The sequence below is a fragment of the Somniosus microcephalus genome, chromosome 6 (assembly GCF_052327205.1).
Source record: "Somniosus microcephalus isolate GS21.2 chromosome 6, FLI_Smic_1.0, whole genome shotgun sequence".
In the NCBI taxonomy this organism is placed as follows: Eukaryota; Metazoa; Chordata; class Chondrichthyes; order Squaliformes; family Somniosidae; genus Somniosus; species Somniosus microcephalus.
In genome coordinates, this window is record NC_140992.1 from 38,678,822 (window position 1) to 38,698,935 (window position 20,114).

Here is a 20,114-nt window from a genome sequence, read left to right on the forward strand (position 1 = left end):
TACAGATCCATTCTTAAACACCAAAGTTTTGCCTTTCTATATGTCTGGGCTCATTAAGGTGAGCTGTGACAGTTCTGGAAATTGAAATTTTTTTCATTTGCCATGCAGTTACAGCATGAAAACATTCTAAGCGAGATACAGGGAAGTAACAACATTTTTTTTTAATGGTCTAATGTTTTTTACTCCCAATTTTCTCCCCTTCTTTCCTGAAGGCACTTACTGTTGCGGAGGTATGGTGCCATGGATATGATTACATTTTGGTACCTCAGCCTAGTGACCATTTTTCATGTGTAAGCCTGGACAGTAAGTAATGGCCGGCTATTTGACTGTGGAAGGCACCACATCTCAGTTTGATCTTGTCCTCACAGTAAGTCTACACATGCACATTTTCCAGCAGAGGTCAATGGACGGCAATCAGGATTGAGAACCCTGGCTGATAATTCTTCTCCTTAGCGCAGGGGTGCTCAGCACAATTGTAGCAGCTTATCACTGTTCCTAGCTGAGATCGGTTAACAGCACAGACTGAGGATCAAACGTGGAAACCTCTGGTACATATGACTAAGTACCAAAGTGGGTACTGAATTTATCCAAGAAGCCATCGGGGAGATTTTCCTTTTTTTTTAAACCTTAATATATTCATCAATAAGGAACAGGCTTTACAGTCTCAGTAGGCAAGTAAAGGTAATGGATTTAATTGAATATTTAAAAAAGAATAAGGTTTAATAACAGACCTAAGGCTCTGATTTCCTGGCAACTAAAGCAGTTTGCAACCAATGAAACTGACAACCAGAGCGGAGAAACTTCAGCTTCCAGCGACCTGCAATCAGTGAACCTTCGAACAAGAAAATCAAGTACAGAATGGAAAAATATGACTATTTGGTCCATACAGCCCACTATTTCAGCAGATGGTGATGTGAAATTAAAAATATAATATCCTGAGGGGCATGAATAACACGGGTATCACTTTGCATGAAGAGAATACACTGTTAAATTCGCCCTGGCCACAAATCTTAACCAGTTGTAGCACATTTAGAAATACAGTGCCCTATGGAGTTCCTACTGGTTCATCTGTGCCTCGCTTTTGTATAATCTTCAAATCCTTTCAAAGCAGGCCACCCTTGAAGGAGATATCTTTAATAAGAATCTATTCTACATATCTAATACCCTGTAGGAAAAAGGTTTTTTAATTTCCAACTGTGGTGGCACCCAAAAGGACAAGGTTAAGATGAGTACCACAAAAGATCAAGAAATAAATTGTGGTCAAATTCGGAGTTAGAGCTCCATCTTTGAATCAGGGACTTCTGGATCTGCCACATTGAGAAACTGGGCCGTCTTAAGAGTTAAGAGTTAAAGGGGAAAAAATTTGGTTGGTTAGTGCCTCCTGTTAGCGCCTCCGGGGGGCGCTAGGAACTTAGCACCCGAGTGTGGCGAGTTTAGTGCTGCTCGCGAAATTGACCAGTCCTTTTCTTATGTTCATTAATAAATAGACATTCTTATTATGAACACAGCTAGCTTTTGCTAGTTACTTTATTGAGCACATGTGGACTAGGTACAGTATCTGTAGAGGCTTCCATCTTGACTGCTGCCTTGTGGGTAGCCTAGTGCCTCATGGGCAATGTAGTCTTAATATACATACAGCTGGGTAGTGTAGTCTTATACATACAGCTATATACAGCTCTACGGCTCCACCTAGTGTCCACTATAGAATGACATGTTATTGATCATTACATCCCCCTTTCTTTGAGGTTTAACAAAATCAATATCAATCAACTTTCAAGAAAACAATAAAGATAATATCAGTAACACTTTTGTTAGTGCTCTATAAACATAAACATTTTCAAAACAGTCAACACATTTTCAAAGCTTTACATTGTACTCAAAGATTAAGTCTATCAGGCTCTTTTACTTCACGTGTGGATCTTCTCAACACGGGTAAGTCTGATGTGTCTTCATGAGATTGTTCTGGCGGTGAATGACAAGATGCAGTTGCGGCATTGTCATCAATCTGCTCTTGTATAGATCGAGGTCTCCTTGCGATCTTTGCTTGGAGAGGGTTTCAGTGTTTCCTTCACTCTTCATGCCATAACTCTCAATGTTGTCAATGCACTCTCGAAAAACTGCTGGCAGCTGGATCCCATCATACAGCATAGTCCTCTCAGCAGCCTCGGCTAATGGAACACCAAAGATTGGCCTGAGGGAAGAAGGAGTATCCACCGGAACTGCTTCCTGCTCTGGTGCAGGCTTCTTCTTTTTCTTTTTCTCTTTCCACTGCTTAACAACATCTGCTGCGGTTATATCTTTGGACTTTTTCTCCTTGTGTTTTTCCTCTTTTTGCTTTTCTTCCTTTGGCTTCTCTTTGACCTTAAAGTCTTTTTTTTTCTTCTTGGAGAAACTAGGCTTTTTGAAGACATGGATACCCTTTGGCCTTTTCATCCTTGATGGGCTCTCTGCTTCATCACCTGAGTCATCTGGTCTGCTTATGGCACAGTTTATACGGTAGACTCTCTTGACCAGTTCTAAGTCTTCACAAGCTTTGTCATCTAGTATCAAATCAAGTCTTTCAGCCACAACAGAAAACATGAGATGATGCACTTTGTCTTTGACTGTCACTTTAAGTCTGCATACACCTAAGCTATCTATTTTCTGTCCATTATAGCTCTTCAGTAGTACTGACTTTTTCTGTATTTTGGGCTTTTCTTTCATATTTTTTATGTCACTCATACTGATTAAGTTTGCTTTTGCCCCAGTGTCCAGTTTCAATGTAACTAATGCTCCATTTACCTGCAGTGGGATCATCCATTTGTCCTCTTTTACTGCATTATCTTTATGTTCAGCATTGTCCATTTCTGATGGCTGCACATTTTCTGTATCCTTTTTGATATTGTCACATGACACCATTCCTACAAAAAATGTCTCACTTAAATCAGTATCCTCAATTACATTAACTCGTTGCCCTTTCTTAGTTCTTACTTTTGAAAAGCATTGTTTGGCAAAGTGATTCTTTCCATTACACTTTGTGCACATTTTTCCAAACGCTGGGCATTGTCTTAACTGGTGTTTGTAACCACAGCGTTTACAATTAAAAATGTCATCCTCCGATTGCTTTTCATTTCTGTTCTGCCCACGTTTCTTCCCCTTGTAGGACACAGCACCGGCAGCAGCATTATCACTCATTACAATCGCATCATTATTGATTTCACTGAAAGTCTTCGCGTGCTTTCGAGCTAGCTCGCTGGCTTGGCATATTTTCACCGCATTTTCCAAATTTAGTTCGGTTTCTCTCAACAGACGTTCCCTGACTTTTTTATCATGAATACCAAACACAATCTGGTCACGAATCATGGATGATTTCAGCTCAGAGAAATTACATGTCTGTGCTTTCAGTTTCAGATCAGTTATAAAGCTATCAAAAGTCTCATTTTGTTGCTGTGTCCGAGAACGGAAGATGTATCTTTCATACGTCTCATTCTTTTTGGGAGAGCAATGTGCATCAAATTTTTTTTTAGCACATCTTCTAATTTTTCTCTGTTCTCCTCTGGATTAAATACAAATGTATTAAATACCTCTATCGCCTGTGGGCCTGCAACCGTAAGCAGCAACGCTATCTTCCTTGCGTCTGGCTTCGTACCGAATCCGATGGCTGCAATGTAGAGTTCGAATTGTTGTTTAAGAGTCTGCCAATTGTAGTCGATGTTTCCTGTGAGTTTCAAACGCTCTGGTGGCTTCAAATTCTCCATGTCGCTTTTCACAATTTTCAGCAGATCTTCACCATCCTGGTACCATCTTATGTTCATTAATAAATAGACATTCTTATTATGAACACAGCTAGCTTTTGCTAGTTACTTTATTGAGCACATGTGGACTAGGTACAGTATCTGTAGAGGCTTCCATCTTGACTGCTGCCTTGTGGGTAGCCTAGTGCCTCATGGGTAATGTAGTCTTAATATACATACAGCTGGGTAGTGTAGTCTTATACATACAGCTATATACAGCTCTACGGCTCCACCTAGTGTCCACTATAGAATGACATGTTATTGATCATTACACTTTTGCGGCGGCACTAAACACTACTGCCACAATCTCCTGTGCCCACAGATCATGATGTCAGTCGAGCGTGCAAAGCCCTGGTGGCGCCCCAGACCGGATATTGAGTTGCGCCCCCTGCTTTAGTGCCTGCCGCTAGGGACGGCAGGTAGAGGGGAACATTTTCAAGTTGGGAAGGGGTTGGGGGAGCGCTATTTAAAGGCGGGCGTTTCCTGCCTTTTCTTGTCGTCAAAATTTTTGGTACACGCAGGTTAAGAGGGAGAGAGATGTCTGGAAAGATTTAAAGCTTTCCTAAGGAGGTTTGGCCCTCAGAAACACTTTTCAGGTTCCTAAGCGCCGAGCTCTTTCCTGGGCCTATCCATTAGTGCTTCCAACACAATTGATTTAGAGGTCTCTCCAGGCCGAGATTCAAGGCTGCAATGAGCAGGGTGTGGCTGACCAGCAAGATGGCCCCTCCCCTTTAAGAACTGGATGGCGCCAGTCTGTCTGGCTTCCATGGTAACTGACATCGCCTGAGCTTCGGTAGCGCCTCGCTCCCTGACGTTTGCACCTTAAGAGAGGTGTGTAGCGCTTGATTTAGCACTCAAATCACCTCCAGGGGCGATAGAGGCGAATTTTGCAGTCGGAGGTGATAATTAGCGCTGGGCGCTAAACTTTGCGCCCGGCCAATATTAGCGTCCCAAAATTGGCGATACCCAATTTTTCCTCCAAACCCTTTAAACCAACTGATTGAGTGGAGGCTCTTGGGCAGACTTGTTCCCCATCATCTGACCTCGACTCCCAAGAGCACTCAAAAGAATGAGAGGTTTCCAAGGAAGGTCCTGAAAGCTGGATTGAGAGGGTTGGACATAAGCCCTGGTTGCAGAGCTGAGAGTGGTGATGCTCACTGGTAGCTTCTGAAAGAGGAATTAAAACCTCTGATCATGAAATTTTTTCACTGGGAAGCTAGAGGCTCAGAAGCACCTTCATCACTCTGAACATGGAAGCACTGGACACTCAGACATCAATTAGGAGTTACACAGGAAGCGAGCACAAGGTACCTTTGACATGGTAAGAAACAGCTGAAACCTGTAATAAATGGGTAATGAAGATCTCAAAAGTGTTTAATTTTCACCTATTTGCTGGGAGATGGGATAAATATACATGTTGATGATTGTGTTTTAGTATATATCAACATGTCTTCTCTTACCCAAAAAATGAAAAACAAACTACTGGGAAACAGCTACAAAATGTCAAACAAGTAAAATACCTTGGGAGGGAAAATTTTAAAGAACCATATTTGCTGTTTGCAGTGGTTTTTGGATGTTCAGTTTTTAACCTGAAGTGTAAAATACATGTGTTGATCTATGGCTTTTGAGAAACTTTTTAAGAAATGAGTAGATTCCTAATTCAGTATGGAGTAGACACATGAGTTTGGCATCAATGTAGGGAGTAGAACACATGAAATTTGTCTTGTATTTGCACCTAAAAACAAATCCTATTCTTACATAATAACTTTGCAAAAATACAATCAACATTAAATGAAAGTTGAATTTTGTGATGAGGTAACTGAGAGGGTTAATGAGGGCAATGCGGTTGATGTGGTGTACATGGACTTCCAAAAGGTATTTGATAGGGTGCCACATAATAGGCTTGCCAGCAAAGTTGAAGCCCATGGAATAAAAGGGACAGTGGCAGCATGGATACGAAATTGGTTAAGTGAAAGGAAACAGAATGGTTGTTTTTCCAGACTGGAGGAAGGTATACAGTGGTGTTCCCCAGGGGTCGGTACTAGGATCACTGCTTTTCTTGATATATATTAATGACTTAGACTTGGGTGTACAGGGCACTATTTCAAAATTTGCAGATGACACAAAACTTGGAAGTATGGTGAACAGTGAGGAGGATACGGATAGACTTCAAGAGGACATAGGCAGGCTGGTGGAATGGGCGGACACTTGGCAGATGAAATTTAACACAAAAAGTGCGAAGTGATACATTTTGGTAGAAAGAACGAGGCGAGGCAATACAAACTAAAGGGGGTGCAGGAACAGAGAGACCTGGGGGTATATGTGCACAAATCGATGAAGGTCGCAGGACAGGTTGAGAAAGCGGTTAAAAAAGCATACGGGATCCTGGGCTTTATAAATAGAGGCATAGAGTACAAAAGCAAGGAAGTTATGATGAACCTTTAAAAAACACTGGTTTGGCCACAACTAGAGTATTGTGTCCAATTCTGGGCACCGCACTTTAGGAAGGATGTGAAGGCTTTAGAGAGGGTGCAGAAAAGATTGACAAGAATGGTTCCAGCGATGAGGAATTACAGTTACGTGGATAGACTGGAGAAGCTGGGTTTGTTCTCCTTAGAGTAGAGAAGATTGAGAGGAGATTTGATAGAGGTGTTCAAAATCATGAGCGGTCTAGACAGAGTAGTTAGAGATAAACTGCTCCCATTGGCAGAAGGGTCGAGAACCAGAGGACACAGATTTAAGGTGATTGGCAGAAGATCCAAAGGTGACATGAGGAAAAACTTTTTTATGCAGTGAGTGGTTATGATCTGGAATGCACTGCCTGAAAGGGTGGTGGAGGCAGATTCAATAATGGCTTTCAAAAGGGAACTGCAGGGCTACGGGGAAAGGGCGGTGGAGTGGGACTAGCTGAATTGCTCTTAGAGAGCCGGCACGGGCTCGATGGGCTGAATGGCCTCCTACTGTGCTGTAACGATTCTATGAAATGTAAGCTGTACTTTTGTTGCATATTTCCTGAAAATTGAACACTTACCATGGAGATTCAAGTCTATTCCTTAATCTCATCATCATGGGTGTGTGTGTGTGGCGGGGAGAAATGATACAAGTTAGATTATTAATGATGACAGGCTAAAAGTTTGGCTCTAAAGTATTGATTGATTGTCTACAATCTATCTCAAGCACAATGATAGAATCCCCATAGGGATTCACCTGATCTCCGGCACTAACTTTGGCAGAAGATTAGTGGAAAGCCCAGAGAAAAGGCATAAATGGTCTTTATGCTGTTTCTCCACAGTTTCTGCCAATCTTCTTCCGGGAGAACCACTGTGGAAATTCTACCCCAATGCAATGCATTGTAGCAACTAAAATAGACCTGTGCATACATAGAAACAGAAATTTACAGCACAGAAAGAGGCCATTCGGCCTATCGTGTCTGTGCCAGCCAAAAAAGAGCTATCCAGCCTAATTCCACTTTCCAGCTCTTGGTCCGTAGCCTTGTAGGTTACAGCACTTCAAGTGCATATCCAAGTACTTTTTAAATGTGTTGAGGGTTTCTGCATCTACCACCCTTTCAGGCAGTGAGTTCCAGACCCCCCTACCACCCTCTGGGTGAAAAAAGTTCTCAACTCCCCTCTAAATACTTCTACCAATTACTTTAAATCTACACCCCCTGGTTATCGACCTCTCTGCTAAGGGAAATAGGTCCTTCCTATGCACTGTATCTAGGCCCCTCAATTTTATACACCTCAATTAAGTCTCCCCTCAGCCTCCTCTGTTCCAAAGAAAACAACCCCAGCCTAGCCAATCTTTCCTCATAGCTAAAATTCTCCAGTCCTGGCAACGTCCTCGTAAATCTCCTCTGTACCCTCTCTAGTGCAATCACATCTTTCCTGTAATGTGGTGACCAGAACTATATGCAGCACTCTAGCTGTGGCCTAACTAGTGTTTTATACAGTTCAAGTATAACCTCACTGCTCTTATATTCTATGCCTCGGCTTATAAAGGAAATTATCATGTATGCCTTCTTAACCACCTTATCTACCTGTTCTGCTATCTTCAGGAATCTGTGGGCATGCACTCCAAGGTCCCTCTGTTCCTCTACACTTCTCAGTATCCTACCATTTATTGTGTATTCCCTTGCCTTGTTAGCCCTCCCCAAATACATTACCTCACACTTCTCTGGATTGAATTCCATTTGCCACTCGCCTGCCCACCTGACCAGTCCATTGATATTTTCCTGCAGTCTACAGCTTTCTTCCTCATTATCAACCACACACCCAATTTTTGTATCATCTGCAAACTTTCTAATCATGCCCCCTACATTGAAGTCTAAATCATTGATACATACCACAAAAAGCAACGGACCTAGTACTGAGCCCCACTGGAAACAGCCTTTCAGTCACGAAAGACGCTCATCGACTATTATCCTTTGCTTCCTGCCAGAGTCAATTTTGGAACCAACTTGTCACTTTCCCTTGGATCCCATGGGCTTTTACTTTTCTGACCAGTCTGCCAATGTGAGATCTTGTCAAAAGCCTTGCTAAAATCCATGTAGACTACATCAAATGCACTATCTTCATCGACCTGCCTTGTTAACTCCTCAAAAAATTCAATCAAGTTAGTCAGACATGACCTTCTCTTAACAAATCCATATTGACTGTCCTTGATTAATCTGTGCCTTTCTAAATGACGATTAATGCTGTCCCTCAGAATTTTTTCCAATAATTTGCCCACCACCGAGGTTAGGCTGACTGGCCTGTAATTATTCAGTCTATCCCTTTCTCTTTTTTTAAACAATGGTACAACTTTAGCAGTCCTCCATTACCACACCTGTAGCCAGAGAGGATTGGAAAATGGTGGTCAGAGCCTCCACTATTTCCTCCCTTGCTTCTCTTAACAGCCTGGGATACATTTCATCCAGGCCTGGCGATTTATCTACTTTCAAAGATTTCCTCTCTCACTACATTTATCTAATCTAATATTTCACACTCCTCCTCCTTAACTACAATGTCTGCATTGTCCCTCCCTTTTGTGAAGACAGGCGTGAAGTATTCATTAAGAACCATACCTACGTCTTCCACCTCCACACACAGGTTACCTTTTTGGTCTCTAATTGGCCCTACTCTTTCTTTAGTTATCCTCTTGCATTATATATGCAGTTTGTTTTATTTTAAGTAAGAGTTATATGATACTCCTTTAAGCACATTTGAGCTATAACAAGAACCAATCTTCAGTGAGCTCCATCATATTAACGCACAACCTCTATATCCGAGGATCCCTACCTGTTCCATTGGTAAAGCTCACAATGAAAGATGGAAATAAGCAAATATCATTTGGGAAGGGCTCAACTTTTAAAGCGGTAACAACCCTCTTTCTCTTCAATATCTTAATGCTTACCTCTTTCAAAACTTGGTCTACGATTTCTGTTGTTTCTTGTGATACATTCCAAGGATCCTTTTCATCCACCATCATTGCATCAAGTGTACCTTTCTCTAGTACAACATCAAAACTTTCATTTTCAAACTCGAGTGCCTTGGCATCCATAATCTTCCATTCCATACCTGAGCAGGAGGCATATTTGGTAACCATTTTTTCAATGCAGGTTGGTGAGAAATCAATGTTTGAGATCGATCTGTAGCCGCTCATGAACATATCGTAACTCATTGAGCTATTTCCACATCCTAGAAACAAGACAAAAAGTATCAAGACATTTATTGAAGTAGCGTCAACTGTCAATTGTGAACCAACATGGAAATAAAATAGCAACCATAGTAACCCATGTTGTGCAGAGTCTATATATTACACAGTGGAATTATTTTATAATGAAATCCTATTTGCCATAATGATTGCACATTACCAACTTATAAAATGAAGAGAGTATCAACTTTAAGTTTGGTTAAAGTTTTTAGTTAATTTTTGGATTGTCATTTTTATGTGAAGCACAAATTCAGTTTCAGGTCATTATCACAGACTCAACTGTGTTTGCATACTGTTTTAAAAGATGCAATGGTGAGAGTGTTCCAAGTAACTGAAGCAGAATAATTGTAAAGTGCATAGTAGTTTAGAGTTTCAAGCCAGCCAACGGAATGTCCATTGATCTATGGAAAGCATTCTATTGTATAGACATTGTAGTAATCTATGGTAACAGTTCTAGCTACGTATCTTATAGTGTGTATATTTATTGCAAAGACCCATGTAAGCACCGGATAATAGGATCTTCTTCAACTTCCAGACAAAGCTCCAAACACGGTTATGTATATAGAACCAAGTGTATTTAATAATAACTGTTCACAATGATACAAGTCAGTAATTGCATTAGCACTTCGACTCCATTTCTTTTTCTTTCTTTCTCTCTCCACAAAACCTTCTGGGTTTTACCTTATAATGGGCAATGCAGAATTTTGGCCCCGATGTAATAATGAATCTTTTCTCATACCCAGGCAGGAAGCTTATTTGTGGAATCATAGCATTGGCTTTGTGATATTCAAGTGTCCAAAGTCCAAAGGTGTGCGGGTTAGGTTGATTGGCTATGATAAATTGACCCTTAGTGTTAGGGGGATTAAATACGTGGGGTTACGGGGATAGGGTGGGATATGTGTTGGTGTAGGGGTTACAGGGATCGGGTGGGATATGTGTCGGTGCAGGCTCGATGGGCCAAAATGGCCTCTATCTGCACTGTGGGGTTTCTGTGATTCTGTGATACCCATGCAGGGTATGATGGAATTAACTCAGATAACTGATTTGTAACATATAGTTACAGGGATTCTTGGCATGGTAGTACACATTGTCCTCCTTCAGCACCAGAACTGCATTTCCCTGTTCATGAGCTGACCCATCAACAGTGCCAGCTGTGGCTCAGTTGGTAGCACCCTTGCCTTTGAGTCAGAAGGCTTGTGAGTTCAAGTCTCGCTCCAGAGATTTGAGCACAAAAATCTAGGCTGACACTCCAATGCAGTCCAGAGCGAGTGCTGCATTGCTGGAGGTGTTGTCTTTCGGATGAAACATTGAACCGAGGTCCCATCTGCTCCCTCAGGTGGGCGTAAAAGATCCCATGGCACTATTTCGAAGAAGAGCATGGGAGTTATTCCCGGTGTCCTGGCTAATATTTATCCCTTAATCAACACCACTAAAAAAGAGATTATCTGGTCATTAACACATTGCTGTGCGCAAATTGGCTGCTGCATTTCAACAGTGTCTACACTTCAAAAAGTACTTAATTGGCTGTAAAGCGCTTTGGGACGTCCAGTGGTTGTGAAAGGTGCTATATAAATGCAAGTCTTTCTTTTTTCTTCTGACTGGTCCGATCACCAGATCTTCATCTTGCAATTTGTTCAGCTATTTCTAACTCTGGATTGGAATTCATCCATATCTTGTTTGTTTTCTGGAAACTCAGGTGTTTTAGGACGTGCAAAAAAGACAGCAATTAGAAAGCACATGAAGTAGTCAAGCAGACACTTATCAGGCATAAATAGTACACTATTGGCCAACCTAAATATGGAGTGTGCAATTTCTCCAACAAATGGCGAGAACGCACAGAAGAGGTACAGCAAGATTTTCAGATCAAAACCTGCAGATCAGTGTAGATAATGAGGCCATGGCAACCTGCTCTCTATGGAGTAGAAAGACAAGCCAACAATGCCCAGAGAGTTAAACAGGCATGGAAGGCTAGCATACAGTTGGTCAATATGGAATCATGTACAGTACTAGGAGAGTCTAAAAAGATATCCTGAAGAACATAAGAAATAGGAGCAGGAGTAGGCCACACAGCCCATTGAGCCTGCTCCACCATTCAATAAGATCATGGTTAAATTTCTATATCAACTCCACTGAGTGCAGTTTAAACAGAGTGCTACGAGTTGGGTGAGTTAGGGAGTTAGGTGAGGAGTGGAAGGAGGAGCTCCCTTGCTTCGCCTTTGCTTTTCCTAACGTTTCACCCTGTAGGAATTGGTTCTTTCTTTACACCAAGGAAAGAGTCCGAGAGCGGGAGCAGTCAAACAACAACAACTTCGAAACCGCTAAAGTGACATCATAACCAGGGAAGGAGCTGACTGGTAAGTAGGACCTGGTGAGTATTTCTAGAGTCCAGTCGTTAAAGTAAAAGTAAGGTCTCTAGTTTAGAGTAAGTAGTGTTTAAAGGGAAGTAAGGTCCCTAGTGTATTTAATATTCTTTCATTTAAAGGAAGTAAAGGGAGTAAATTAAGGGTAGGACATGGCAGGGCAGCTCGGAGTGCTCCTCCTGTGCTATGCGGGAAGTCAGGGACACTTTAGGTGCCCAGAGCGAACACATGTGCAGGAAGTGTCTCCAGCTGCAGCTACTCGAAATCCGTGTTTCGGAGCTGGAGCTGCGGCTGGAGTCACTGTGGAGCATCCGTGAAGCTGAGATCTTCATGGATAGCACGTTTAACGAGGTGGTCACACCGCAGGTAAAGAGTGCACAGGCAGACAGGAAATGGGTGACCGCCAGACAGAGTAAAAGAGCTAGGAAGGTAGTGCAGGAGTCCCCTGGGTCAATCTCCCTCTCCAACAGATTTTCTGTTTTGGATACTGATGGGGAAGATGGTTTCTCAGGGGAATGCAGCAAGAGCCAAGTCCGTGGCACTACGAGTGGTTCAGCTGCACAGGAGGGGAGGAAAAAGAGTGGGAGAGCAATAGCGATAGGGGATTCTATCATAAGGGGAACAGATAGATGTTTCTGTGGCCGCAGACGTGACTCCAGGATGGTATGTTGCCTCCCTGGTGCCAGGGTCAAGGATGTCACTGAATGGCTGCAGGGCATTCTGAAAGGGGAGGGCTGCAGGGCATTCTGAAAGGGGAGGGCGAACAGTCAGAGGTTGTGGTTCACATTGGTATCAACGACATGAGTAGAAAGAGGGATGAGGTCCTGCAACAAGAATTTAGGGAGCTAGGTAGCAGATTAAAAAGCAGGACCTCAAAGGTTGTAATCTCTGGATTACTCCCGGTGCCACGTGCTCGTGAGTATAGGAATAGGAGGATAGAGCAGATGAATGCGTGGCTAAACAGTTGGTGCAGGAGGGAGGGCTTTAGTTTCCTGGATCACTGATTCTGCTTCTGGGGAAGGTGGGACCTGTACAAGTCGGACGGGTTGCACCTGAACCGGAACGTGACCAACATCCTTGTGGGGAGGTTTGCTAGTACTGTTGCGGGGGGGGGGGGGGGGGGGGGAGCGGTTGAACTAACTTGGCAGGGGGATGGGATACGGAGTGGAGCTATAGTAGGGGGTGATGCACAGCCAAATAGAGGAAAAAATAAGTCAGCCTGGAAGGCAGAGCAAATATGTAACGGCACAAGGGAGTATGGCAAGGCTGGACGGCATTTACTTTAATGCAAGGACACTTGCGAGTAAGGCAGATGAATTGAAGGTGTTGATGAACACATGGGAATATGATATTGTTGCTATCACAGAGACATGGTGAGGGAGGGGCAGGACTGGCAGCTCAATATTCTAGGGTATAGAATCTTCAGGCGAGACAGAGGGGGGTGTAAAAGAGGAGGGGGTGTCGCAATATTAATCAAGGAGTCAATTACTACTGTAAGGAGGGATGATATCTTAGCAGGTTCCTCTAATGAGGTCATATGGGTAAAACTTAAAAACAAAAAGGGGGCAAGCACATTGCTGGGAGTGTACTATAGGCCCCCAAACAGTCAGGGGGAGATAGGGCAACAGATATGTAGGCAAATCTCAGAGAAGTGTAGAAATAATAGGGTAACAATAGTAGGGGATTTCAACTTCCCCAATATTAACTGGGATAGTTAGAGTGTGAAAGGCTTAGAGGGTGCGGAATTCTTAAAGTGCATCCAGGAGAGCTTTTTGAGCCAGCATGTAGAAAGTCCCACAAGAGAGGGGGCGGTACTGGACCTAATTCTAGGGAATGTAACCGGGCAAGTGGTAGAAGTGTCAGTAGGAGAGCATTTTGGTGACAGTGACCATAATTCGGTGAGATTTAAGGTAGTCATGGAAAAGGACAAAGATAGACCGGAATAAAGGTTCTAAATTGGGGGAAGGCTGATTTTAATATAAGGCAGGATCTGGCCAAAGTGGACTGGGATCAGCTACTTCTAGGAAAATCCACATCAGAGCAGTGGGAGTCTTTCAAAGTACAACACCAACATGTTCCCGTAAAGGTCAAGGATGGGACCAACAAGCCCGGGGAACCCTGGATGTCAAGGGATATACAAGAATGGATTAGGAAAAAAAAGGAGCCTTTGGCAGATACAAAGGACTAAAAACAGTGGAAGCACTAGAGGAGTATAGAACATGCAGGGGGGCACTTAAAAAAGAAATTAGGAGAGTGAAGAGGGGGCATGAAAAAACACTGGCGGGCAAAATAAAGGAAAATCCCAAGGTGTTTTATAAGTATATTAAGGGCAAGAGGATAACCAGGGAAAGAGTACAGTCCATTAGGGACCAAAGTGGCAATCTGTGTGTAGAGCCGTAAGATGTAGGTGAGGTTTTAAATGAATATTTTACATCTGTGTTCACTATGGAGAAGGACGATGTAGGCATAGAAATCGGGCAGGGGGATTGTGATATACTTGAACAAATTGGTATTGAGAGGGAGGAGGTACTAGCGGTTTTAGCGGGCTTAAAAGTGGATAAATCCCCAGGCCCTGACGAGATGTATCCCAGGCTGCTGTGTGAGGCAAGGGAGGAGATTGCAGGGGCTCTGACACAAATTTTCAGAACCTCTCTGGCCACAGGGGAGGTGCCAGAGGACTGGAGAACAGCTAACATAGTACCATTATTCAAGAAGGGTAGTAGGGAATTACAGGCCAGTGAGCCTAACATCAGTGGTAGGGAAATTATTGGAAAAATTCTGAGGGCCAGAATTAGTCTCCACTTGGAGAGGCAAGGATTAATCAAGGATAGTCAGCATGGCTTTGTCAGGGGGAGATCATGTCTAACCAATTTGATTGAATTTTTTGAGGGGTGACTAGGTGCGTGGATGAGGGTAGTGCAGTTGATGTAGTCTACATGGATAGTCTACATGGACCTCAGTAAAGCTTTTGACAAAGTCCCGCATGGGAGACTGGTCAAGAAGGTAAGAGCCCGTGGGATCCAGGGCAATTTGGCACATTGGATCCAAAATTGGCTTAGTGGCAGGAGGCAGAGGGTGATGGTCGAACGTTGTTTTTGTGACTGGAAACCTGTGTCCAGTGGTGTACCGCAGGGATCGGTGCTGGGTCCTTTGCTATTTGTAGTGTACATTAATGATTTAGATATGAATGTAGGAGGTGTGATCAGTAAGTTCGAAGATGACATGAAAATTGGTGGAGTGGTAAATAGCGAGGAGGGAAGCCTCAGGCTGCAGGACGATATAGACGGGTTGGTTAGATGGGCAGAACATTGGCAAATGGAATTTAACCCTGAAAACTGTGAGGTGATGCATTTTGGGAGGACTAACCAGGCAAGGGAATACACAATGAATGGTAGGACCCTAGGAAAGACAGAGGATCAGAGGGACCTTGGTGTGCATGTACACAGATCCCAGAAGGCAGCAGGACAGGTAGATAAGGTGGTTAAAAAGGCATATGGGATACTTGCCTTCATTAGCCGAAGCATAGCAGGAAGGTTATGATGGAGCTGTACAAAACGCTAGTTAGGCCACAGCTGGAATACTGTGTGCAGTTCTGGTCGCCACACTATAGGAAGGATGTGATTGCATTGGAGAGGGTGCAGAGGAGATTCACCAGGATGTTACCTGGGCTGGAGCGCTTCAGCTATGAAGAGAGACTGGACAGGCTGGGGTTGTTTTCCTTGGAGCAGAGAAGGTTGAGGGGGGATCTGATTGAGGTGTACAAAATTATGAGGGGCATAGATAGGGTAGATAGAAAGGAACTTTCCCCCTTAGTAGAGGGGTCAATAACCAGGGGGCATAGTTTCAAGGTAAGGGCAGGAGGTTTAGAGGGAATTTGAGGAAAAACTTTTTCACCCAGAGGGTGGTTGGAATCTGGAACTCACTGCCTGAAAGGGTGGTAGAGGCAGGAACCCTCACAACATTCAAGAAGCATTTAGATGAGCACTTGAAACGCCATAGCATACAAGCTACGGACCAAGTGCTGGAAAATGGGATTAGAATAGACAGGGCTTGATGGCCAGCGCAGACACGATGGGCCGAAGGGCCTCTTTCTGTGCTGTATAACTCGATGACTCTTTCGCGCCCTATCCCCATACTCCTCGATTCCCTTAGTGCCCAAAAATCTATCAACCTCTGTCGTGAATATACTCATCGACTGAACATTCGCAGCCCTCCGAGGTAGAGAATTCCAAAGATTCACAACCCTCCGAGCGAAGAAATTTCACCTCATCTCAGTTCTAAATAACCGACCCCTTACTTTGAGACTATGACCCCTAGTTCTAGAATCTCCAACCAAGGGAAACAGCCTCTTAGCATCTACCTTGTCAAGCCCTCTAAGAATTTTATACGTTTCAGTGAGATCACCTCTCAATTCTTCTAAACTCCGGAGAATATAAGCCCATTCTACTCAATCTCTCTTCACAGGACAGCCCTCTTATCTCAGGAATCAATCTAGTGAACTTTTGTTGCACTCCTCTAAGGTAAGTATTTCCTTCCTTAGGTAAGGAGACCAAAACTGTATACAGTACTCCAGGTGTGGTCTCACCAAAGCCCTATATATTTTTTTGACTCATTCATGGGATGTGGGCATCACTCGCAAGGCCAGCATTTATTGCCCATCCCTAATTGCCCTTGGGAAGGTGGTGGTGGGCTGCCTTCTTGAACCGCTGCAGTCTGTGTGGTGAAGATGCTCCCACAGTGCTGTTAGGGAGGGAGTTCCAGGATTTTCACCCAGCGACTATGAAGGAATGGCAATATATTTCCAAGTCAGGATGGTGTGTGACTTGGAGGAGAACTTGCAGGTGATGGTGTTCTCATGTGTCTGCTGCCCTTGTCCTTCTAGGTGGTAGAAGTCGTGGGTTTGGGAGGTGCTGTCGAAGAAGCCTTGCGAGTTGCTGCAGTGCATCTTGTAGATGATACACACTGCAGCCACAGTACACCGGTGGTTGAGGGAGTGAATGTTTAAGGTAGTGGATGGAATGCCAATCAAGTGGACTGCTTTGTCCTGGATGGTGTCGAGCTTCTTGAGTGTTGTTGGAGCTGCATTCATCCAGGCAAGAGGAGAGTATTCCAGCACATGCTTGACTTGTGCCTTGTAGATGGTGGAAAGGCTTTGGGAAGTCAGGAGGTGAGACACTCGCCACAGAATACCCAATCTCTGACCTGCTCTTGTATCCACAGTATTTATGTGACTGGTCCAGTTAAGTTTCTGGCCAATGGCAGCTAGACGTCCTCGCAGCAAGACTTCCTTACTCTTATACTCCAACCCTATTTTGATAAAGGCTGAGTACCATTTGCATTCCTAATTGCTTGCTGTACCTGCATGTTAACTTTCTGTGACTCATGTACAAGGACCCTTAAATCCCTCTGAATACCAACATCTCTCACCTTTTAAAAAAATTCTGCTTTTCCATTCTTCCTACCAACATGGGTAATTTCACACTTCCCCACATTATACTCCAGCTGCCACCTTCTTGCTAAATCACTTAACTGGTCTATATCCCTTTGCAGCCTCCTCACTGCTTACTTTCGCACCTAGCTTTGTATCGTCAGCAAACTTGGATATATTACACTCGGTCCCCTCATCTAAGTCATTGATATTGATTGTAAAAATAGCTGAGGCCAACGTTGCCCCTTATTTCTTTTTTGGGTGCCCGGCCCATTCACAGTTTTGTGCATGCGCAAAACTTTACATTGAGAAAGCCGGTCTCGGGTTGTGCAGGACCGGCAGAGAGGTGCATGATTGCGCACTTTATAGGGAACGTTGACTGAGGCCCAAGCATTGATCCTTGCGGCACTCCACTAGTTACATCCTGCCATCCTGAAAATGACTTGTTTATTCCTACTCTCTGTTTTCTGTCCATTAACCAATCCTCAATCCATGCTAATGTATTACCCCCATCCCATGAGCTCTAATCTTGTGTAACACTTTATCGAATGCCTTCTGAAAATCCAAATATACTACATCCACTGGTTACCCCTTACCTACCCTGCTAGTTACACCCTCAAAAAACCCTAATATAGATTTGTCAAACACAATTTCCCTTTCATAAAACCATGTTAACTCTACCTAATCATAGTGATTTTATGGAAGAGTGAGCATGCATAAACCTAGCCCGCCTTATATGAAGACTGTGTAAGTATAGGTAGCCACTGATGACAATCAAACTTGCATGTATCATTAGAGTTTACTTGAATGTCTTAGTCTACTTAATCCAAATTGATACAGTAATCTGCTGTCAATGCAACACAAAGGGAATTACTATATCTTGTTCAGAGTCAGCACAACAGGATCAAACAAGGAGAACTTGTAAATGATGTAGCTGAGAAGGATTGAAGACGCTCTATAATTATTCATAGAAACATCTGACAATTACAATCCAATCAGTTCTCAATTCTTTCAAATGTTCTGTAGGCAAGGTATTTATATTCAGGTAAGCTATGCATAAGGCCATAAAACTGCTGCTGCCTAAAATACACAATGCAAAATATTATCATTCAATACATATTTATCTTTTCCTTGTACAAAAAGGTGTTTTCAACAGGGCACAGCAGGGTGAAGGGAGTAAGCAACAACTTGCATTTATATAGCACATTTAATGCAGACAAAATGTCAAAGTGCTTTACAGATAGACATGAGGAAAACACATGCCACGCCAAGAAGGAAGAAATTAGAAGGGGTGACCAAATGCTTTGTCAAGAAGATGGGGGAAAAATTCAGTTGGTAGCGCCACCCGTTAGCGCCTTAAGAGGGCGCTAAGTGGGGCGCAAACCAACTAGCGCCCGGGCGCGGCGATATCTGCGCCTCTCGCGAAATTGACCGGACATTTTGCGGTGGCGCTAAACACTACCGCCACGATCTCCTGCGCCGGCAGATTGTGACGTCAGTCAAGTGCGTAACACCCCGGACTGGAAATTGAGTGGCGCCCTCTGCCTTAACGCCTGCCGCTAGCAACGACAGGTTGAGGGGAGCGTTTTGCAGTCGGGAAGGGACTGGGGGAGCGCTATTTAAAGGCGACCGCTTCCTGCCTTTTTTTGTTGGTGACATTTTTGCACCATGCATTCTGAGAGAGAGAGAGAGAGAGAGAGAGAGAGAGAGAGACAGACTTCTGGAGAGATTCTACACTGTGTGAAGGAGTTTTGCATACTGAGCAGCACTTCGCAGGTTCATTTTGATTTGCCCTTCCTTGTATCTATTTAGAAGAGACTGTGGGGGCTGCACTCTGAGCACTTTCCAGCAGATTTGATGTACAGGTCTCTCCAGGCCGAGACTCAAGGCTGCAATGAACAGGATGTGGATGGAGACCAAGATAAACCCTCCTCTTTAAGATAAAAACAGAAAATGCTGGAGAAACTCAGCAGGTCAAGCAGCATCTGTGAAGAGAGAAACAGAGTTAACGTTTCAGGTCGATGACCATTCATCAGAATTCCCCTTTAAGAATTGGCCGGTGCCAGTGTGTCTGTGTTCCATTGCTGACTGACATCACATGAGCTTCGTCAGCGCTGTGAGTTAGCGCCTCGCTCCTTGGCCTTTGCGCATTAAGACAGATGTGAAGCGCCTGATTTAGCGCTCCAATCACCTCCAGGGGCAATAAAAGCCAAGTTTGCAGTCGGAGGTGATAACTAGCGCCAGGCGCTAATCTTTGCGCCCGGCCGATAATTGCGCCCCAAATGGGGCGATACCGAATTTCTCCCCCGATGTGTTTTAAGAAGGTTTTTAAAGAATGTGAATGAGGTGGAGGGGTTTAGGGAAGGAATTCTAGAGAGGGGCCAAGGCAGCTAAAGGCTCTGCCACCAGTAGCAGAGCAATGGTGGGGGGGGGCGGGGTTGCGCAAAAGGTTAGAGTTAGAGGAATGGTGAGTTCAGGGGATACACGGCTGAAAAAGGTTACATAGATAGGGAGGAGTGAGGCAACTGAGAGACTTAAAGACAATGGCAAGAATTATTTAATTTGAGCCATTGGGGTGCTAGGAGCGAATGTAGGTAAGTGAGGATTGGAGTCACACAGCCCAAAAGGTTTTAGTGATTTAGGAGAAGCAGCACAGAACGAGTAATTTTTTTATGTCCAGGAATGATGGCTGAAGAGCTTGCTGCTGCAAGCAGAGGCATAGCATCACCATAGAGCCTGTTGAGTCACTGCATTTCTCGCCTGAATTTTCAACAAGACATTGAGGTCCATATTCTACAACACAATAAAGGTCAGCTTTAATGTGCCTGGAGGCAGACTCCAAAGAACATGTAAGTGAAG

At 43.7% G+C, this 20,114-nt stretch overlaps 1 protein-coding gene across 2 annotated transcripts in view; it reads right to left on the reverse strand.

The window, feature by feature from the left end:
• The window catches only part of ece2a (endothelin converting enzyme 2a), a 328,286-nt gene that overhangs the window by 189,668 nt on the left and 118,504 nt on the right, over positions 1–20,114 (reverse strand). The window contains exons 1-2 of one of the 2 annotated variants that reach the window (XM_085990058.1): positions 9,168–9,251; positions 1,362–3,783 (exon numbers count right to left, since the gene is read on the reverse strand). In XM_085990058.1, coding sequence (XP_085846184.1) covers positions 1,924–3,342 — 1,419 coding nt within the window. In that variant the 5' untranslated portion in view covers positions 3,343–3,783; positions 9,168–9,251 and the 3' untranslated portion in view covers positions 1,362–1,923. Of the gene's footprint in view, positions 1–1,361; positions 3,784–9,167; positions 9,452–20,114 lie in introns of those variants that run through there. The other variant, XM_085990059.1, reaches the window with a different exon arrangement.